At 37.0% G+C, this 20,262-nt stretch overlaps 1 protein-coding gene across 1 annotated transcript in view; it reads left to right on the top strand.

Annotated features, from left to right (window-relative positions):
- ITGA1 (integrin subunit alpha 1) overlaps positions 1–20,262 on the top strand; it is a 65,701-nt gene that overhangs the window by 24,902 nt on the left and 20,537 nt on the right. Inside the window, exons 3-11 of the mRNA XM_057403070.1 lie at positions 13–133; positions 2,971–3,083; positions 4,034–4,122; positions 4,215–4,329; positions 4,931–5,058; positions 11,141–11,289; positions 13,010–13,160; positions 15,123–15,288; positions 19,468–19,541. Coding sequence (XP_057259053.1) covers positions 13–133; positions 2,971–3,083; positions 4,034–4,122; positions 4,215–4,329; positions 4,931–5,058; positions 11,141–11,289; positions 13,010–13,160; positions 15,123–15,288; positions 19,468–19,541 — 1,106 coding nt within the window. The remainder of the gene's footprint in view (positions 1–12; positions 134–2,970; positions 3,084–4,033; positions 4,123–4,214; positions 4,330–4,930; positions 5,059–11,140; positions 11,290–13,009; positions 13,161–15,122; positions 15,289–19,467; positions 19,542–20,262) is intronic.

Here is a 20,262-nt window from a genome sequence, read left to right as displayed (position 1 = left end):
TTTTTTTTAAAGCTCTCTTTCACCTCGTTGGCTCTTCCAATGTTGATGTGAAAAATGCAATGACCTTCAGTGGGCCTCTGGAAGACATGTTTGGGTACACCGTCCAACAGTATGAAAATGAGGAAGGGAAATGGTAAGCTGTTTTTCTTTTCTTAAATGGAAACTCCAAATTATCAGGGTATTCACTGACTCAGACATTATACTATTATTTATAAGTATGCCTGACACATAAAGGTCAGATTCTGACAGTCATATTTCTTAAATACACAGTCGTAAGGAAACATAAAAACATTGGGAAGCTGAAAGATCCAAATTTATATCTACATTTATTTCCTCAAAGACATAAATGTTTTCACAAAATGGGTAAATTTCCTCCTTGATGGAGCTGAGAAAGTTCTATGTTTTGCCTGAGCCCTCTTTCTTCCATTTCCCAAATAAAATCATTATCTTTTCCTTGTGCTTATGTATTGGCAGTGAAATTGCCATTCTGTTTTACCTAACTAATTCTTTTTCTGTTTTACCTAACTAATCTGTATGATGTACTTTTCTCTTGAAGTTTTCTGTTAGAGGTTGTCTGAACTGAGATTTTAACTGGTGGGAAGATTTCCCTGTCAAAATATTTATTAATACAGTAGTCTACCCTTCCTTTTGGAGAGCTAATTATATCTTGCAACTAATAATACATTCATATTTGGGACTTGGAGCCTTCTTAACCTGTCTTTTCCTTCTTGTTGTTCTCCTGAACTATAACTTACATTTTGGCATGCTTACTGGTATCATTTCTTCTTGGCCTTCTGATAAATACCTGCTTATGCTTTTCTCTTGTAAAAATAAACTTCACAGGCTAACCACTGGGCTGGAGGACTGAAATAACAATTTCATGGTAAAAAGGTTTGGGAATCCTGAGGTCTGCATGATTATTCGAAGATTGCTCTGTTTTTCACAGAGCTTTGCCAGTAATTTGATATTCTTGGTAAATCCAAGGACTCCCATGGGCAGCCTGGGACAACAGGCATTTGACTGTGGGACAACCAGGTTGGACTGTTCTTCAGCGCCCGAGAAATTCCTCACACAAGTGCAGGGGCTGCCTGATGCCAAGAGTCTGGCCACTACTGTGACACAGTGTTAACCATTAGTCATAGGCAATGTTCATAGAATTGAAACTGCAGAGCCTGCTTTTGAAAATACTAGCTCTTGTTTGCATCCTTGTTGTAGGATGAGGGTCATGGGAGCATAATAATGACCTTCTTTGAGCTAATTTAGACCTTCAGGAAATGATATCTGTCCTAGGAGCTCGGATTTTGCAGAGTTAGCTATATTGTTGTAAACTGTCCTGAAACCATTCAAGACCAAAAAATAGTATGAGCTGGAAATGGTAGCTCTTCCAGTAGCTGAAGGAAGACAGGAATCTAAACTAGTATACTAGATCTGAACATCTCTGAAATTAACTCCAGAGCTGCTGTTAAACTGTCAGGCTTCCAAGTTGCTTTCAGCATAGCACCATCCAGAGCAGGAAATCTGAAGGTTGACAGTTTAATATATAAAGCAGCTTTGTGGTGCTTTGTCAATTGCTATAATGCTACCTAGATACCACAGATAGGGCTTTTCAGCAACAGAAGTTCCGTGAACCTGGCTGTGGTTGTTTCTCTATGTAACTGTGGTCCCCTAAAAAAATCCCCACTGCAAAACATCAAAATGGCCTTTCAGATCTCTTCTGTCTTTTCATTGCACCCTTTTCTTCTGAGTAAAGAACAGCACAGGGACATGATCCTGTTCAGCCCTGACCAACTCCCATAGGATGTCAAGCTCACTCAGCTTCTCTGCAGTTAAAGGGAAGGCTGTGGTGCCCCTTTCTATGTTTGGTGTAAAAAATGGACACATTACAGCATATAGTTGGAAGAGCAGTAAAATCTAGTATATATTCAGAGTATGTAATTTAGAGTTAGTAAATCTAGTAATAGTGAAAAAAATTTTTCCTGTCTTTCTCTTTTTTTTTTGTAGGCTACATTTTACATGTTATGTCATTCTATTCAAGTATCTTCTGTCTGGACTCATTAGTTTATGATTAAATGTTGAAATGGTTCTCTCAATAACTCTTCACCCTTAGGACACTTATGTCCAGGAGCAAAACTTAACCCAACTACTACTCATAAAGTACACACTCTTTCCTGTGTAGCCTGTAATTTCTAATTTAATCCAAGTTCTTCCTTACACATGTAATGGAGCCAGTTGTTATCTGCTGGGTAATGCTGGACTATTTAGTGTAGCCAATAAAGACTTGGGAACAAAAACAGTGTGCACCTCTAAACAGTGTTTCCTGCTTAAAACTGGATTTAAGAGTGGATGCTAATTTGTATTGCTTACAAAGTACTACATGAGAATAGCGATGTTTGATCACACCAAATTTTGAAAAAAAAAATGCACAGGATAAAAATCCTTACCATTTTTAAAAATTGAGATTTCTTTTAATAAGACTTTTAATAACATTATTTTTTATTAAGGAGGTAAAACAATGTATTTTATGCTCCTGGCTCACATTACTTTAGACTGAATTTTTCTGGATGCTTGTGAGCCTCTCCTTTTGCATTTGGTCTCTCAGCATTGAAAATACAATTTCTTCTAAAATATATTAAAGATCAAGGAGCTATTAAATGAAAAAGCTCTTTCTTTTTTTATTACTTTTAATACTTGTCATCCACTCACCAATATTGCATTCATTTTCCAGTGGAATTTTTAAAATTGTTGGTCTATTATGTAATTTGTTTTATAGACACATTTCTTTCTGTGTCCTTGTTAAAGAGAAGATTGTCTGCTTTTGCTTTTATCTGAAGTAACAGATACTTTTCTTGCTGTCCATCCTGTACTCATAGCACAGCAGCTTGCTGTAGCTGTGCTCTCTAAGTTTTATTTTCTGACTTTCATGCCTTTCTTAACAAATAAGAAATTTCAGGTAACTTATTTCATTTCCAGGGTACTTATTGGTTCACCGTTAGTTGGCCAGCCTGAAAAAAGAACAGGAGATGTATACAAATGCCCTGTAGGAACGGACAGCCAATCACCCTGCACAAAACTAAACTTACCAGGTATGAGAAAAAATAAAGCTGTGTTGTGTGGAGGGATAATAGAGGTTAAATCTTAGGAGATTTTTAGCTAGTAAATATGCATTAGAATTGTTTCTACAGAGAAAATTTACTTAGGACTCCAGAGCTAAATGTGAAGGAAGTTGTGTTTGCAACATCAAAAATAAATGTATTTTAAAGATTCTCATTGTCCTATGGAAAACATGCTCATAATTTTAGAATAGGCATTTGGCTGTGGTTTTAAAACTTTGTTATGACCAGCATTAATTGACTGTGGTTGGTAGTCCTGGCCATGGAGCAACAAAAGCCATGGAGCATGGACTCATGGGTTACCCTTTCCAAAGAGCCTTCGTAATGCCATCAGTAAACTTTTAGCAAGATGTAACCAGGCTGATGCATCTTACTTTGATGCGGGTAAATATTGATCATTTTCTTGCTCATGTCAAGAGATACATGATGTAGACAGGAATATGCCCAATTAATATGAATTTCACTAAGTATACCTGTTGTGGTATTTTTTGTCTCCTCTTTTCCCTTGAAAGCCTAAATGTCAATAATGTAACCTGACAGTAACAAATATAAAACTGTTAAATCATTTATAGCAGGACAGGGTAAAAAATGAATGTTTGTTTTCTAATTATCAAAACTGTGGTAACAGTAATCTCTTGCTTTCATTGTGCTGTTATTTTAACTTCTTTCTTTTTTGCAGTTCAAGAAAACTATTTGAGACAGCAACCCAGACATTTCATTTATTTCTGGGATAAAAGCCAGAATCAGAATTTTTTCTTGATTATTGTAATTGAAGAAGGAGGAGGAAGGGTGCTAAAATATTTGATGAAACCAGTATCAGTCTGGGTTTTATTTTAGAAGCTAGAAGCTCCATGGTAGGGGATATATACTTTAATATTTTGTTTTCATGTTCCCAAATACTTAACATTTTAATCTATTTATAGCTGCTACTTCAGTTCCTAACGTTGTGGAAGTAAAAGAAAACATGACACTTGGAACAACCTTAGTGACTAACCCAAGAGGAGGCTTTCTGGTAAGAAAGTACTTTTTGCCAGCTTTAAAAGAAGTCTGTTTTTTCCTCAGGTACCACAACAAAAACCTTTCACCCTTTTTCATCTTTTAAAGGCATGTGGACCACTTTATGCTTACAAATGTGGGCGTCTGCATTACACAACTGGAGTTTGCTCTAATGTCAGTTCAACTTTTGAAACCATAAAGGCAATTGCTCCGTCTGTGCAAGGTATGCAGGCCACAGGAATTCTTTTGTGTATCCAGAAATATGAAGTGCCAAGCAAGACAAATGTATACACATAGGCATACAAAAAAATATGAACTGTTTAACTTAGCTACCAGCATTACCAAGTTAAGTAAATGTTTTCATTGTCCGTATATAACCTAAATTCTTGCTACTTTTGGAATTTATCTCAGTATAAACAATCATTAGAGCACTATGTAACATCCAAACACAATTGCTAAAAATAGTTGCTTATGCTTTTTACTTATGGCCAAAGGTCTTTTTAAATAATGACACCATGTTAAGATCTCATACAAGCCAAATTTAGTAGTATAGATAAAAATCTTAAAGACCTGGTCCTTTGGAAAAATCTAAGAGGGCTGATGTTGAAGAAGGTAGGGGTCACTTCAGTTATGTGATCTTCTAATCCCATTCTTAAATTTCTGCTTACAAAGAAGTGCCTTGCTGGCAAGGGGAACACAAAACATGTAAGTTCAGCCCAGCTGAGAAGGACGTGCATTTGTTACTGATCACAAAAGTAACTGGAGCTCTGAGATATAATTCATCTTTGTTAGTATCAATTCTTATATGGCAATTTGCATTGCAGAGTGTAAAAACCAGTTGGACATTGTCATCGTCCTTGATGGATCCAATAGCATTTATCCATGGGAGAGTGTCACAGCCTTCCTCAACAGCCTCCTGAAAAACATGGATATAGGTCCTCAGCAAACACAGGTACCACCATAGATATTTTATGATTGTTTAATTTGCAAATTAAAAAGGATATGCAGGAAACGGGATGAGAGCATCCTCTATGGAACTCTTCAATTCCAAGAACTTACAGCGATGGGGTCCTAAACCAAAATAGCTGAAACCACAACAAGGACAGTATCTGCCGCCAAGTAGCAATGTCAGGGAGGCTCTCCCTTACCCCACTGCTCAAGCAATCTGGAGAAGCAGACTGTCTAACCTAAAGACAGAAGTTAAGTACGTTAAGTGAGGCTATTAGAATGCTGTCCTTTCCCACTTCCTTCCTCTCCACAACCACTTCTTGTCTCCTTTTGTACTTCACAGCTCAAAAGTCATTTCTGCTCCTCTGAGGCACAAATGCGTGGTTCAGACAGCCTTTGATTGTAAGCTTTTTGGATTCAATATTTTGTACTGTGTAACATTGAGCATATACCTTTTAAACATTTGAAATCGTAATTAACGAGTGGCTGTTAAACCACATTATTAATGGCAGAAGCTGCATTTATGTAGTAAGTGGAGAGGGCCAAATTCCCAGCTGCTATAAATCAGCATAGTTCCACCAGAATTAACGGAGCTACAATCAATTACCCCAGCCAAGGATCTGGATATGTTTCACAGTCTGCTAAACAGAGTACCTAAATAGCAATATCAGCAGAACTCAGGTAAGGAGGAAACGTGGACGCTGGGATACATTTTAACACAGAAAGCTGTAATAACAGCATCAGAAGGAGCCAGGTCTTCCTTTCACTTTTCCCTTTTTCCCCTCTCAAAATCAAGGATTTTATGGGATCCTGTATAGTATTTGATATGCTGCAGGCCAATACTTGGAGGGTTTGCTGCTTCAAGTTCCTCACATTCAGTTACTGCATTCACAAAGGAGACTGTGAGAAGATGTAAAGGATGCATTTGTCTGCAGAGAGTATTCCTGTCATTTTCCAAGTCAATTGGGATTTGTTAGTTAACTACCCAGCTCCCCTGTTGGCTGTACTGAACAGTGGCTGATAAAATTTTTTTATAAAGTGTCCACTTTACAATCATGTCCTGTTATTTTAAACATGCTGTTCTTCCAGATACTGCTTCCAGAAGCAAAAATACTTGGTCAAATTTAGTAGAAAGGAAAAAAAAATTTCTTCCTGGTCCCTCAAGCCGATCATTACTCAAACATGTGCCATCTTGGGAAAATACTTAAACCTGAACTTCCCAGTACAGAGCAATGGCTGCATGGAAATCATCACTGCTTTCTACCCACAGGGCTTCTTGGGAATAGTACACAGGGCAATCAGCTGTACTACACCCTAACCCCTCTTTCTCACCCTGCAATTCCTAAATTTTTACATTGTCACACCTCTGTTATGTTTGGTTTTGGAATCCTGCCTCATGTGTGGGTCTCAGTTTGTGCACAAAAGGTCCCTTGCTGGCCTGCACTCCAGCAGCGTCCCATCTCCACCTACAAAATCTATTCTACCCGCAGCTTGGCATAGCTGCCCCTCTTCTCACACGTACACTTATTCATTTGAGAATGTCAGCTTTGGCATCTGATTGCTGCAGAGCAGAAACGCTTGAGAGGGAGATAAGAATGGGATAAGGTGGAGAGAGGCTGAAAAACTGGAAATGGAAGGCAAAACTAGGTGGAATTTTCTTGGTTCCTCTTTCCTTCCCCATTTTCTTAGAACGCATCCCATTGCTCTCCTCTCCTCCAAGCCCTTTGCTTGGGAACGCTGGCACAGCCCAAGGTAGTAATGAGTTTCTACTGTCTCCTCCACCCACACTGTCTCCTTTCTCAGACACTGTGTTTAAGTGACTGTTGAATGGGGAAGTGGAGAAAGGACAGAACAGGCATATTTCTCCCCTCTCCTCTGGAAGCACAGAAAAGAAATATAGGAAATGCTGTTTTCTTTCTGTCTGTTTAAATTGATTTTTCCATGTTCCTCTTTTGAGGATTGTTGAGCACGTAGGAATCAGTGGATTTTCACTGACTTCAGATTGTTTTCCTGTTGCACGGGAAAGGAATGAGATTATTACAGAATAACTCCTTAGCAGCTTGGGTGTGACTTGTTTAAAACCATGTTTTGATTACAGGCTTGTAAGATTTTTTTTTTTCCCACTTACCCCTTCCATGAACAATGGTCATTAGATTTGTGATAAGTCAGGACTGAAATTTCTCATGTCCCATGTTTGACAAATTTGAAAGTGAAAGCCAGGAGATTCAGATGCAACCAACCAAAGTTTATGGTATATTTTTTTCAGAAGTATATCCTTCCCTTCCTCTTTCTGTTCTTCAGAAAATTCCAACACCATACTCGTAGTTAAGCTGCATACCCTGAGCTTAAGAATTAAAGAAGTAAAGGGAAAGTGATGACAGAAAAGTAGAAATGGAAGAAGGAGTTAAATGGGGGGGGGGGGAAGTATAAGTGGGAGCAAAATATTTCTGCTGGCCTTATTCCGCATTTTAATGTAGCTGCATAGAAGATTTTTTTTTTCTTCTTTTTTTTTAACATTTGTAGAGGTAATTGTCTTTAATACGAGAGTATGGTTTCTAATTCTCTACATATGAACAACATTCTGTGGTAGGAGAATATCAAAAGAGGAGAATGCTTCCAGATATTTTCAGTTCCAGCTTTAAAGCTATGTTGGAATGGCCTTCAGAAATTTTCAGACAGGTTTTATTTTTCCATTAATGTAGGACATAGGCAGTGTTTGGTCTGTACCTTAGTTTATCTCCAAAGGGACTGTATGAGTGGATGAATAAGTCATGCCATGTCATATCTCATGATCAGTTTTGTCTTCAGAAGAACAGAAGAGTATTGAAAAGGTATTAAAAAGATTTGGGGTTAAGAAAGATGTTTGCAATAGTTTATAAGTGATTTCTGTCTGAGTCCTTGCAAGGGAGCAAAATGTAGCAGAATTAATTCAGTTTTGCTTAGACTCAGGTATCTTTAGCACGTTCTCTGTATGATAAAATGCATTATCCACCAGTACTTCCCAAGGCATCTATGCTTTTCTTTTTTCTTAAATACAGCCAAAAATATTTCTTATTTTCCTCCACATCCCAGTGGTAAAAATCCTAGCATATCATTTCCATATACTAAATGGTTTTCCTTTCCTTTTTTTTTTTGTGTGTGTGTGGCGATGTTGTTTTTTACCAAATAGATCAGCTTAGTAATTTATTGAGAAGGCCAGAATGTACTTTCCAAATAAGGGGCGGTATTCACTTATAGAACAAGAATAAATAATTGCCCTCAGAAATGTTTTGTCCAAAGTAGAACAGCCCTTCACTTGCCTGTTCTCTTGTACAACACTTTTTCACAGGAACTGGGGACAATTAAAGAATTATTCCCTTGTGTAATATAAAAGCCATGGAATGCTAGGGAAGGGAACATTAGTTTAGGCATTACAAAGATGTTCAGTAGATTATGGTCAGTAATGCTGGGAAAAATAGTAGGTTTTCTGGAGCAGAACAGAATTATGTCCTTCTGTATAGTACTATTGCATTTTCGAGGTTTAATATAAACAAGCAAATCAAAACATATAAAGCCTGTAAGCATCATTCTTAGGGGCTTGCTGAAGTGTGAAGAGGTTTATTGTCCCACAAAAGCACATTTGCATCATGTAGATGTGTCATTTATAGTTTTCCATTAGATTAAAAGGTTGCAAAAGCTTAAAATTTCATTGCTATCTGATAGAACATGGTTCTAATTTCACAAGGTGGACTTGATTCTGTGATTCTGTAGGAGACTGGAACATGCTGCCTAGTAGTATTTTCTCAGTTCTGGGAAGTTTTTCATTACCGTTTTTGAGGAATGGCTCATCTTTGATGCCATGAAATATGTAGAACATGATGAGCAGTGTTTTCAAAACTAGTACTAAGGAAGGGTCCCTCAGAACAACAATTGTATCCCATAAGATAACCACATGCCCCCCTTCCTTCCTGATTTACAAGCTATGCAACACATGCAGACCCAGATGTTCTTCCCATTCACTTCCTGAGAAGGAAATGCTCAAAATGTTTACTTACTGTGATCATGGACAATGTTTCCTTTCAAATAGGAAATGATACAACTCAATGTCAGCCTGTAATCCTTTTTTAAGATAAAGACAACACCAACATAGAATCATAGAATAATTAGGGTTGGAAAGGACCTTAAGATCATCTAGTTCCAACCCCCTGCCATGGGCAGGGACACCTCACACTAAACATGGGTCTCTAGAATCATGAAAGACTGGCAGGTACTTTTCACACTGATATCAGTTAATAGTTGATTTAATCCTTGATACCAATAAAATCCTCTTAGCTGTAGATAAGGAGCCCAGGAATCCACAGCACTGGACTCCCTGGCATACAATAGTTTCTGGCCACACTTGTGCGTGGTCCTGGAATACTAAGGCACTACTCCTGCACCAAAAAGTCAAAAATAATGAAAATCCCTTGTTTACACCAGTTAATGTCAGTCTTTTAAAATGATTAGCAACATCCTGTTCAGGTTATGCTGTAATTCACTTTTGATGCATGCCATAGAATTGTTGCCTTGGAGGGAACGAGTTAAAAATGTCATCTTCAGCTTGGGGTTTAGTCAGTGCCACATGACTGCTCTGAGTGGTAATAACAGCATGTGCCCCAGCCTGTTGTGTAAACATTGTGCAGGATTAATAGGCTGCTGCCCACGAGAGCATGAAGTATCTGGATGTTCTCAGCTGCAGGTGGAAGAGGGCATGCCTTCAAGAGAGAACTGAAATACCTTAAAGGGAGCAACTTGTCATAGCTTTCAACTTAAATCTGTTCTTGCAGATTTGATTGTATTTTCAAAAGGGTACAGAAATTGAGTGGGATAGATTTTGCTGCCACATACCATTGTGATTATAGTTCCACATTCTTATGTAACTAGCTCTTCATAATGATTGTGATATTGATGTTTAGTATCAAATATTTATCCAACTCTAACCCTTCTACTGCAAGTAAAAAAACATTGTGCAGAATCTGAGGGGCTAAGAAAGTAACTGAAAAAAACACCAATAAAGCAATTGCAAAGTCACTTCTAAAATAATGTAATAGCATAAACATCCCAGAGGTCGTATTGATCTCTAGCAGCTAAATGCTAGAGTGCTTTTAATAATAGATGAATGAGATATAAATGCCACATAATACTGCATTATCCTAAATAACACCTATAAATTGCCTTGTGTAACATAAAATTGAAATATGCTAATGGAACATTGTGTGGATTCTTCCCAGTAAAAGCTGTCAGCAACCTGCTAAAACATTAAAAGCGACAGAGATGAATGAGAGAAATTAATTAATATTTAAGAATATTGCTTGTCTTTTTATTTCACACATGCTTTTGCAGCAGGTCCCCTCAGGCATCTGTGGTTGGGTTTCAATCCCATGCACTGATATTTTTCACAAAGATTTGTCTTGCTGAGGTCATCTAAAGTCTTTACATCATCCTGCCCCATTCCAAAAACCACCATTTTATTCATTTTTCCCCTCTGGCACTTGTCTTACTTTGGCTCTCCTCCTGCTGGGAGAACACCATGTCTTAGACTGACCTGATATCTTCATCAAGAGAAGGGTACTTGAATCTTCCTCTCACCCTAGGGCCTGAATTTGTCATTGCAGTGCTATTTCTAGGCTAGGTTTATGGTAAATAAACTATCAGCTATAGGAATAGTATATTTGGAGGGAATGAAGAGAGTTGTGAGTGAACCATGGCCCTGTATGATATAAGGAAAACTATTTTGAGAAGTTGTGGCTGGTGGTTAGGGTATTGGTCTGCCTTGGCTTAGAGTTGAGCAGAGCTGCAGCATGGATTACTTAAATCAGGAAAAGCAAGGAGGTGGGCCTGCTTTTGGCTTTGCTCCTGTGTTTAATAAAACAATTTAGAGACTTCAAAATGTTCCATGAGATTCAGTTTTCAAGCCAGACTTTATCAAACGCTTATAGGTGTTTCATACTGAGGAAAACATACAGATTTAAATTCTTTTGTAGGTACAGAGGAACATACCCCAGTGCAGGAGATATAGATGTTTTCTCTAAGAGTAGTTGATTTTTAATATGGACTGTGTGTTTCAGGTTGGAGTTGTTCAGTACGGACAGACTGTAGTCCATGAATTTTTCCTGAATACATACTCGTCAACAGAAGATGTGATGGCTGCAGCCACAAGAATACGTCAGCGAGGTGGTACACAAACTATGACAGCCCTGGGGATAGATACAGCAAGGTATGCTTACAAAATGTTGTCCTGCATATGACAGAAGCAAACATAAGTAGATATGGTGACAACTCTGATTTTATGAATTAAAAATATGATGTGGCTGACATCTGACTTCATTTTAGCTGAGCAAACAAAATTTAAGAGGAGGGTGGATAAACAGACCCTGTCTGGCAACTAAAGCAGTTGTATAAGGCACCCTGGAAGGGCAGCTGTTTTCTGAATGGAGGAAATAGAGAAAGAAAAGAGACATGGATCAAGGTTGTAGTCCTAAGCAAAGAGCTGACAATCTTTGATGTCCACACAGAACAGGTAGGAACTATATGTGTAGAAGGATGAAGGAAATAAAGTTTTCAGAGAAAATGCAAAAAAAATAAAACTTTTTAATGTTGAATTGTCTTCATACTGAAGTTAAGATTAGTACAGGCTTTGAGCACTTTTCAGAAAGCCAATAAATTTTATATCTGAAGTCTTTGAAGCTTCTGGATTACTGGTAGTTTGAAGATCTGTTGTAACATTAGCATTATTTAGAAATGCTTCCCTTATGAGAAAAATTAAGGCTGAATTTTGTAAAACAGACAGTAAATGCAAAATCTCTAACACTTTCAAACTGTACAGTGTTGTGTCTTTTTTGTTTTCTACTGCTTTTTCTGGCACCACAGCTTTACTTCTGTAAAAGATTGCATTAGCCCTTTCTAAACAACCATTTAGTGAAATATGCAGCACCTTTTTGATAAACTATTTGATTATCTGATTATCTCAGTAAAGTTTTGTTGAGATGATGTCTGAAATCCAGTGAAATTCTTACATATTCACCCGTAACAATTTCCTTAGAAACAAGTAGAAGCTTGAGGGAGTCTGAAAAAGTTTCTGAAAACAGAGCCACTTGAGAATTGCCAAATACCCAGAAACCACATGTGGTTCAGAAAGTTTCTGTGCACCACAAACTGCTGCACACTTATATATACAGGAACTATCAGGAAAAGCTTCCTCTGTTCTTGCCATCTCTCTATGCATCCACTTTTGGCCATCTTCAGTGGGACATCTCAGCTTTCACTCATGTGGCCAGGCTGAGGGTTCTGTGGTAGTTTACTAAAGAGATGAAGACCTGCTTCCTTCCTTCTCTTCCAGAGCCCTAATCCACCCTTGCCTTTTTGGGTCCCTTGCAGAGCCTGGGGACTCAGCAGCTGCCCAAAACTTCAGTGTCTGCTCATCTGCAGCCGTAGAATTCAGCCAGTCATCCCAACCTGACAATGCTCACCTGAAACCTACTTCCACAAACAATGAGTTTTATTGTAAATATGAAGAGGTGTGCTGGTAGCTGAGTAAATACTTTGACCACCTGAAGTGCTGCTATAGGGTGGAAATAGGTCTGGCGTGAGGGGGTATGTGGGTTTTAGGATGGGGATCTTCGTTGAGTCTTTTTTTAAGCTACCAAAAGCTGGTTTAAGATGCCAGAAATTTTTTGGAGGAGGGAAGCATTTTTCAGTTCCACACTGTATTTTCCACTCTCAAATAAATGAATAATGAATGAATGATTGGGAAACTCTTTGGCTGTGAACTGTCCTCTAAGTTCCAACTGTTTGTATTTGTTCATGGTTAACATTAATCTCCTTTTCCTGCTCCTTAATCAATACAGAGTGCTTTAGTTAATGGTTGACTATGCGAATATGATGCATGTGCTAAATGCTGACATTGCCTTTCCCCAAACGCTTTATGCTCCCTTTAGAAAAGAGGCTTTTACTGAGGCTCACGGCGCAAGAAGAGGAGTACAAAAAGTAATGGTTATTGTGACTGATGGGGAATCACACGACAACTACAGATTAAAAGAAGTGATTGATGATTGTGAAGATGAAAACATTCAGAGATTTGCTATTGCTGTAAGTGAAATTTAATGGGAAAATGCGGAATCTTAAAAGTATGTTTCATCTTCCAAATATAATTTCTGTTTGAAAAGTTCATTTCATAGCATCTTTATGGAAATACAACCATTTCAGAGAGGAAGAAAAGAAAGAGGCTGAAAAAAAGAAAAAAGACATTAAAAATTTGCTTTCTGATTTTATAGCACATAAGAAAAAGCAATCTATCTGTCTTCCTGGTGATGACAGGTCTGTATGTGTGTGAAGAAATGCAGAAAGAGTTTGAGGGGCACTATAAAATCAAATCTTTTTTGTTAAGAGCAATACTGAACAGAATGTTCAAATCTTCTGAGCAATTTCTATGAATGCTTTACTTACTTTAAAAGAAAAAAGGCAAATGTAAACCATAAACAAAAACTAGGTTTATTACAGCTGTCCTGTGTGCTGGCATTCTGAAGTTGTCATTTCCATGTTGAGCAAACTTAGTAGCTGAATGAGAGGAACATGTCAAAGCTGTTTAGCCTGGAGAAGAGAAGGCTGCATGGAGACCTCATAGCAGCCTTCAGATATCTGAAGGGGCCTACAGGGGTCCTGGAGAATGACTTTTCATCAGGGATTGAAGTGATATGACAAGGGGTAATGGGTTGAATCTTAAACAGGGGAAGCTCAGGTTAGATATAATGAAGAAGTTCTTTACTGTGAGGGTGGTGAGGCACTGGAATGGGTTGCCCAAAGAAGTGATAAATGCTCCATCCCTGGCAGTGTTCAAGGCCAGGTTAGACGGAGTCTTGGGTGACGTGGTTTAGTGTGAGGCATCCTGGCCCATGACAGGGGGGTTGGAATTGGATGACCTTAAGGTCCTTTCCAAATCAGACTATTCTACGATTCTATGATTTGGTGTAAACCCAACATACCCTTCATGCTGTATTTGAGTATTCTATTCTCAATCTGTTTTCTCTCATGAGTTTTGAAGATGTTTGGGATTGTTGCTTCTCTGTTCCTGTCTTTCATTGCTTTGATACAATGAAATGGTGTGGAACCATGCAACTTCAAGAAGATACTGTCTTAAATTTAAGGAAAGACATAAATAAAAAGTTGAATCCAGCGGCATACAGATTTTCAGTTATTTCCTTCCTAAAGCTAGATATCTTTAAATAAAATTTTCCTTGAAACTGGAGTAATCTTTAGCAATAAAAGCCCTGTTTAGAACTGAATTTGAATTACTCTAGTGTCCAGTTGGACAGCGGTCCAGCTCCAAACATGGGAGGGATTTTTCTTTCTTTCCTCTAGGTAACTTAAGTGTATAGAGCACTTTTTCCTCTTACCAGTACTTCTTGGTCTTGGAATTGAAGAAGTGAGTCATTTTGTTCTGAGGCATCCTGAATTTTTGCAGCAGTGGTGTTAAAACTGAAAATCAGATGTAAAGTCTTGTAGTGTGATGGTGTTATTCATACTGAACTCAACTGTTATGTAGGATTCATAAGAAAAATATGCACACCGACAAAGAATTATTCTGTACCTTATTAACTTGTCATTAGTTGCTTATATACCAAGTTGTGAGGAGAACTGGTGGTATTTATACAGAAGTGAGTGCAGTTGTGTTTTGTTTTGGGGATTGTTGTGTTGTTTTTTTCCTAAATTAAAGCCTGCTTCAACAAATCATAGAATTGTAAAATAAATCATTCGAATTTTGTGAAGAAGGGAAAAAAGGACAGTTGAAAATTGCAGATGTTACACAGTTGCTTTGTTTGCTATTGATTGTATTTTCAGAAAAACAGCTGAGCCTCATACAGTTGTGTTCTTATTGCGAAAGAATGATTTGAAATCAATTTAAGGGAGGTTTTAACAGAGCAAATTAAGATTAGATATGATTTCCCAATATTACCTGACAACCTGCCTCAAAGGTATCTATTTTTTAAAAGAGGTTAAAACAGGTTATAAAATGTTTCCTTGACTACTTTTTTTATTTTTAATTCTCTTTAGATTCTGGGCAGCTACAGCAGAGGAAATTTAAGTACTGAGAAATTTGTAGAGGAAATAAAGTCAATTGCCAGTAAGCCTACAGAAAAGCATTTCTTCAATGTTTCAGATGAATTAGCTCTTGTAACTATTGTTGAAGCACTTGGAGAGAGAATATTTGCCCTAGAAGGTATGCTCTTATTTAGAATTTTACTTCATGGCAGCATTATAACTGAAGCAAATAGAAGACCATCTGCTTTTATCTGCCTTTGCAATGTATTGTGCTGTATAAAATGTGTTGTGCAGTAATTTTTTCATGCTGATCATAAGAATATTTTACAATTAACATCAAAACCATAGATAATGATGTAAAATATATTCAGATGGGTTAAAGCCTGTGGAGACAATAGCTTAAAAGGGTAACTAAGCATCGCTGGTTTTGCTGGGGTAAACATGCAGTTCCCATACCTTAGATAAAAAAACATTGCCAGACGATATCCTGATTATATGTTCATCTGCCTATACTTTCAGGTTGTCTTTTTGGTTAGTTGCTAGTTACAGGATATTACTTTGCCATATAAGCTAATATGGACTTGGTGTATATAGTTGATAAGATGTATTTTTCATTTGGAAATATTCATGACACTCAGATTTTAGCACAGCAAAGTCATTCTCTCATAATGTCTGCTTACATTCTCCATTCAAATTAAGCAATGCTTTCCAAATCTCTGTTTGGTTCAAGAGCTCTTTCGGCTATCTCTGAAAGGATTCATGGCATGCAAAGAAGACACCCATCAATTTGGACTTTTTTTTTTTTCAACATCTCAACTCTCCAAGTAACTGGAATAGTGTAGTTTACAGCTGGAATAAAAAATAATGTTGGCTTGAATTTCAAGATGTAGTACAAATACGAGAGAGTATTTTGAAGTGTTTTGTTTTTCATTTTTATTGGAGCTATATCAGACATGTTTAGTTATTTTTTTAGGGTATCATTTAGCTTGGTCAACTATTACTATTTTCAGCAGATTAGTACTAGATATTTCTTCCAGTTGATATGTTTTTATCTTTTTCTCTCTGGAAGGTTTTGTTTCCTCAGTTGTGAAATAAATTAATTTGAGGAGAATTTAGTAAACTCACGGAGTACTTCAAAGTTCATTGACTAGGGGACTTTTCTGTTAAGTCTTTGTTTAGTTCCAGTGGAGAAACAGATGTTCAAACAGAAATTGAAAACTTCATCTTCAATTTGTGCTTTGTACTTCCAGAAAAGTGAAAAAAAAAAATCATTGTCTTTCATTAGTAAAATAAAATGTTAGTTACACCTATTAAATACAAAGGATATAGAATAGAAAGTTAATCAACTGCTAGTCATGACAGCTGAGGAAGTATGTAAAACCTAGCATGGCAGTTTATGGACATCTATATGCTCAAAGTCGAGGTTTCATGCCATAGCTCAACCCTCTCAACACCTGGATGCCAGTGGAAGAGATGGTCTTACTTTGTCAGAATCCACCTTGTCCCTTTTAGCAATCAGTAGCCATTAGGTAGAGCCTGCCTGTCACAAAAAAACCTAGCCTCCAAATAGTGGAGTAAGTTGTGCTGGCTTGAAATCCCTGGTGGAGGGGAATGCTTTATATCATGACCTCTAATCATTCCATTGACTTTAGTCATTGATTCCTCTAATCATATGAAAAAATTACAAACATTTAATATTAAAGAAGTTCTGAAGCTTAATAAAATATACAAACAAATGCAGTTATGTTGATGGTGGCAAAACAAACATTAAATTGTTTAAATGTTTAAATTGTATGAATGTTATCTGTTTGTATGACAGTCCACTCTTGAGATGACTAATCTTTATCATCATGTCCTTCAGTGTTTTGGTCCTTTAAGCATATTGTACCTCTTCAAGTATCAACCAGTTTTGCCGTACTCTTTGAATTCATCTTTCATTTTCTGCAAAAGATGCAGTAATAAATATGTACTTCTTGGATATTCTGATTTTTTAACGTAAGCCTACTATAAACTGTTTGGATATTTGCATCTTTATATATTTTACTTATTTTCAATTTTTATTTAATACAGACTTGTTTGTGTTACAAAAATTGTATATTTGAAATGAAAAATTTGGAAAATTATTGCTATCCACACTGTAAGAGACAAGCTAGGGAATTTCACCACTCCCAAAAGGCTTCTTGATTTCCAGATTTTCAGTAGGAACTCAGAGATGTGCTAAGATTTCTGTATAAAGACACCTGTGATGTAAGACAAGAAATGTTGCCTCCTCCACCTGTAAAAGTCCTAGAAATCACGTAATCTGGCTGCAAGGGAATCAGAATAGAAATTGAAAATGGAATCTTAGCTTTTTGTCAAACCATAGCAAGTTTGTGCTACTCAAGTTGCTCCTTGATTACTCCATCTCAATTTCCAAGGTTGAGATGCTAAGTCAGTTTCTGGCATGGTTTCCTGTCCCCTCACAAAGCATTGCAGGAGCTATTCTAGATCTGCTATTCTAGACTGTGTCCATGGATGTATTTTTGTGGCAGGGGGAAAAAGCAGATTAGTTCTGTTACACCCAGCTTCTGGCGACAATCCAATTTATTGAATGTGTGCCATGTGGAAAAGATTAGTTAAACCCCATACACTGTAGCTGAATTAACTTATGTGCATAACATGGTGATCACAGGAACCTTGATTTTTTTAAATTCTGTGTCTAAGTCTGTTTAAAGTCTCAATCTAAATAGCCTCGTACTAGTATAGTAGTACATTTGGATTTTTTTTCTTGGATTTCATGTTTTCTTTTTGGTTTTGGCCTTTTAAAAATTGCAAAGTAAAACCTAGAAAGAATGGAAAAATGAAATCCAACGAAAACCCATACTTGACAGCCAGTGAATTTTTACATATAAGCTTTTCAATATGCCTCTGTGTTTCATGGCATGGACTTCTGGATTTAACAGCATTTTATGTTTTAACCAACCCATAGGCAGGCACAAATGTTTTTACACAAAATATCCTTTGTAGGATGCTTGGCAGTTTGAAACTCAATGGAAAGTTAGACTGAGGACCACTATCTAAGCAGCATTCAAAGCTGCACACACCAACAGTACTGGCATTGTCCTCTGCCTTGGACTGTGAGTCCTATCTTTCTCAGCTCACCAAGGAACATCCTTTACTGTATGAAAATATTGCTTATTAGCAAATGTGAAACTTAAGAGGTTTATGGTTAAAAGGGCCTTTTTCAGACCTTGCAAAGCAGCTACGTCTTGTGAAACATGATGGCCATATTTGTGTGTAAAACATTTTGTGTCTGAGATCATGTCTCCTTCCTATGACTGGCTATAAATCGAAGCAATTAGCAAAGACATTGTGTCCCAGGAAGCAACCTCTGTGGTTTAGTTGCTATCAAAAGTTCAGTGTTATTTAATAGTTCAGATGCCTGAAATTCATGCAGCCATGGCTCCCTATGCCTCAGTTTTCATTCACACAATTGGAGGTTTGTCTCAGCCCTTAGCTGGTAGCAAATTATGAACTCTTCCTGTAGCATACAGCCTGTTGCCACATCTTGCTCTCAAGAAGGAATCGGTATGAAGAATAGAGTTACCTTACTTGGCCACTTAAAGTGGCAATATAGTGTTCTTGAGTACTGCTTTAAGTAGAAGAAGGGGCAGACCTCTCTCTTTCCTGATGATACTTCAGTGTACCTGGGAGCAAAGCAGCCCATCAGAGTTTAATAACTAACATATGAGTAGCTGACAAGACACAAACTGGTACTAAATCAGCTGATAACCTTTTTATTCAAAGTCATCAAGACAATCAGGAAGATTTTCATATAACTTTCTGTTCAGGATTATAGTTCCCAAGCCATTTCCTGGGCCTTATGAATCTGGAACAGCTGAGATTTTCCTATGTTATTTTTGTGAAAGTTCATACAAACATCAAGTGTTTTTCATTTAAAGTTTCTCCAGCTGCCTACAAATTTTTGGTTGCTTGAATACAAGGCCAGGCCTACATGGCTGTTGTTTTATTGTTCACTTAGCTCAAGTGGAAAAAGGCTTAACCATATTAATCAAACATTCCAAATATATTTGCCATCAGCCTGAGGTCAAATGTGTTCGGTTTTAACTTAGAAATATTTGTTGGACTAGTTCTGAGACATGATCTTGAAATGGAAACCTTTGTACTTAATGGTAGCAGTTAACGCATCTTAATTTTTGTATTTGTTATAAGAATTTATGGCAAAATATGTTCACCAAATATTCTGGTTAATTATGCTATCCTTTACTACCATATAAGCATATTTATTACACTATTCAGATACTTTTTCAGATTGAAATGAATTTATTTTTGAAACTTTTTTTTTTCTGTTTTATAGCAACAACAGACCAGCAAGCCTCCTCTTTTGAAATGGAGATGTCTCAGGCTGGTTTCAGTGCTCATTACTCTCAGGTAAATAAACTGTTTGAAAATACAAGTTCTTTTACAAAGTAGATTTTGTTGGTGATGGCATGAATTTGGATGAGTGTTTCAGAATTCTTTTTACAGTCCTGTTTGCTGTTTACCTCATTTCTTAGGGGGTAAATATTTATTAAACTGGGATGCAAAAAAACTTTGGAATTTGTATTAGCAGAAAATCACTTCCTAAGTATTTTATTTATTCTTGAAAATCAAAAAGTATCCATTGATACTGATGATCTACTCAGTGTACATGCATGAAATTAAAATTTAACATGAGGTGAAAAGAACAGGAAGAGTTAAGCTTTAAAGACACAAAAATGCACTGATAGTGGAAAGGAGCACAGAAGGAGAATAACTGAATGGAACTGAATAAATGCTAAGAAATCTGAGATAAATTCACATATATATTCAATATGGCTTTGTATAGAGCTCAACATACCACTGGGAAAAAGAAAGAATAAAATACCTTGGTGTGATTTAATATAGATACATTATTGCAGAAGTACTCTCTGTTAATTTTTACTCTCTGCACTACATTACACATAATGTTCCAGATGGTGTATCATACCTTAAAAACAGGTATTATCCTGTTAGGGAGTATGAGGATTATTTATAAGATTATCTGTTTGGTAGAGCATATTCTTAAAGTTCACAAACAAATGACCTGCTGTCATCAGAAGCTCACTTCAGAACCTCTCTTCAGTCCTTGGTG

This window comes from Pezoporus wallicus, unplaced genomic scaffold (assembly GCF_028554395.1).
Source record: "Pezoporus wallicus isolate ANWC-B61680 ecotype Strahan unplaced genomic scaffold, APGP_CSIRO_Pwel_v1 contig_2997, whole genome shotgun sequence".
In the NCBI taxonomy this organism is placed as follows: domain Eukaryota; kingdom Metazoa; phylum Chordata; class Aves; order Psittaciformes; family Psittacidae; genus Pezoporus; species Pezoporus wallicus.
This window is presented reverse-complemented; position numbering and strand designations above follow the sequence as displayed.